The sequence below is a fragment of the Galeopterus variegatus genome, unplaced genomic scaffold (assembly GCF_000696425.1).
Source record: "Galeopterus variegatus unplaced genomic scaffold, G_variegatus-3.0.2 Scaffold11019, whole genome shotgun sequence".
Lineage (NCBI taxonomy): Eukaryota > Metazoa > Chordata > Mammalia > Dermoptera > Cynocephalidae > Galeopterus > Galeopterus variegatus.
This window is the reverse complement of record NW_007737130.1, coordinates 43,440-45,492: the sequence shown is the minus strand read 5'-3', so window position 1 is coordinate 45,492 and position 2,053 is coordinate 43,440. Positions and strand designations below refer to the sequence as shown.

Genomic DNA, 2,053 nt, shown 5'->3' with positions numbered 1-2,053 from the left:
CTCTAGGTGCAGCTGGTTGCCACATGGCCCTCTCTGCACATTCCTCTTCTGCCTCCACAGGCCAACAGGGAGACCAAGCTCATTATCTGTTGTGTAGGCATGCTCCATGGACTCCACATAACTTTTGCTGTGTCCAATTTTCTTTTCTTTTCACCATGTCTCCCTTTTATTAGCAGAAGATGATTATATCAACTAGGTAACGAAAATAAAGTTCACGTCTTCCTGTTGGCATCATAAGAATATTAAAAACAATCTCAATCAAATTCATCACAAAACTGCAATGCTTTGGGTCTTGAAGTTCTTGAAGCCAGCAGGCCTGCTCCACTCTCACTTGGCCACCCCTGTGTAAACCCTACATCACTCCTGGCCTGCATTCCTCACTCCCTGCCTTCATTTACCTCCTGCTCTCCTCCTCAACTTCTTGACATCTTCCTGGATTCTGCATTCATGTCTTACTTTCCTAATTGTGGTCTTACCTGGCCCCTTGGAACTGAAGCTCAGCCCTGCTTCTCTACCTTTAACCTGCTTCGCCCATCCTCAAATATGACTTGTGATGGCTAGACTGCTCCCAGCCACCCAATCTTGGCTCACCTCCAGGATGCTGTATCTCAGCTGAAGTGGGGTGAGCCTACCCACCAAGTTCATCCTGGCCCCTCAAGGAGGGCCCAAAATCTCCACTCTGGAAGTGACCCTAAAGGTCACTAATAAGTGATTTTATCCTCCAACATAAATTATTAATTGTATTTACTTTTAGCAAAGTTTAAACTGAAATCCTAGGCAGATGTGTAGCTGTGGCTAGTGAGATCATGGGTGGCAGTTTTTACCGCTTATTTACTAGGCAGCCTGGAGACAGGGATGGAAAACATGACTTTAAAAACTGAGGTAAATACAAAAAATACATAGGCATGACTTTCAGCCACTCCAGGCAGCAGTAGCTGAATGCAGGAAATACTGCTTTTAATGCTCTCAAGGTTGGCTCGGTAACACTGAGAACTTTCAGCAGGTCACCCTGGGGAGCAGCAGCAGCCTTCACAATAGCTACGCACCCGCAAGAAGCCAGAGGGCTGTTGGCATGTTTTGTTTTTCCCCTTTTCCTTTCTCCTCACTTTGCTTCTTCTAAACTCTGTAGCCCTTTGGCCTGCCTGCACCTTCGTGCAAGGACTGGCTGTTACTTACCATGCCCTTCAGTGTCAGATCTGCTAAGGGAGACCGGTTGCCATGGAAATCTGGCCAAACATGTAAATCAACAGTGAGGAAACCCACAGGCTGAGCCTTCTTAATCAAATCCAGGTGACTGTTCAAATATGCATATATACTCTGGCATCTGGAAGAGAAGTGGATTTTGTTTTTAAAAGGGGGGTGGGGTCAGGGAGCAAATTGTTCTGCAGAAAGAAACCATTTGTACTTCCATATCAGAACCAGGAATGTCAGCAGGGTCCCAAAGGCTTCATCAAAGAAACTATGCCAAATCCAAAGAAACTAGCCTGGTGCACTCTCAAATCACACTGTGCTATCATCAACGAAAGGTGTATGTTCCAGTGGAAAGTGGAAAGGCTGGGAGTCAGAAGACCAGATCCAGGAATGACTTTACTCCCAGCAGGTAACCATGAGAAAGTTACTCAAACCTTCTGAACCACCCTCCTCTCATCTGTAATAACAGGTATAAGACCTGTTCAACTTACCTCAGAGGCTTACTGGGAAGACCAAAGAAGATTATGTATGTGAAGATATAATATTTTGAAACTTACAATAATGTACATATGTAAAGGATTTATTTTTTTTTATTTTTATTTTTTTTGTCTTTTTCCGTGTCCGGCAACGGATCACAACCCTCAGTGTGGCGCCTGTACCGGACCGGGACCGGCAACGGGATCGCAACCCTCGGTGTTGCCCCCGCGCCTTGCTCAGCCAGTGAGCGGGAACCGGTCTGTATGTGGGATCCGAACCCTCGACGGGACCGCTGCCATGCTCCCAAGCGGTGCAATCTCCAGTGCGCCACCGGGCCAGCCCAACTTATAGCTACTTTAAAAAATTTTTTTTTGGGCCGGCCCAG

General features: G+C 46.4%; 1 protein-coding gene across 1 annotated transcript in view; it reads right to left on the bottom strand.

The window, feature by feature from the left end:
• Positions 1-1,176: 1,176 nt before the first annotated feature.
• LOC103610365 (FGGY carbohydrate kinase domain-containing protein-like) overlaps positions 1,177-2,053 on the bottom strand; it is a gene marked incomplete at both ends in the record, with an annotated part of 38,737 nt that continues 37,860 nt past the window's right edge. The window contains one exon of the mRNA XM_008594548.1: positions 1,177-1,324. Within this exon, the coding sequence (XP_008592770.1) occupies positions 1,177-1,324 (148 nt within the window). The remainder of the gene's footprint in view (positions 1,325-2,053) is intronic.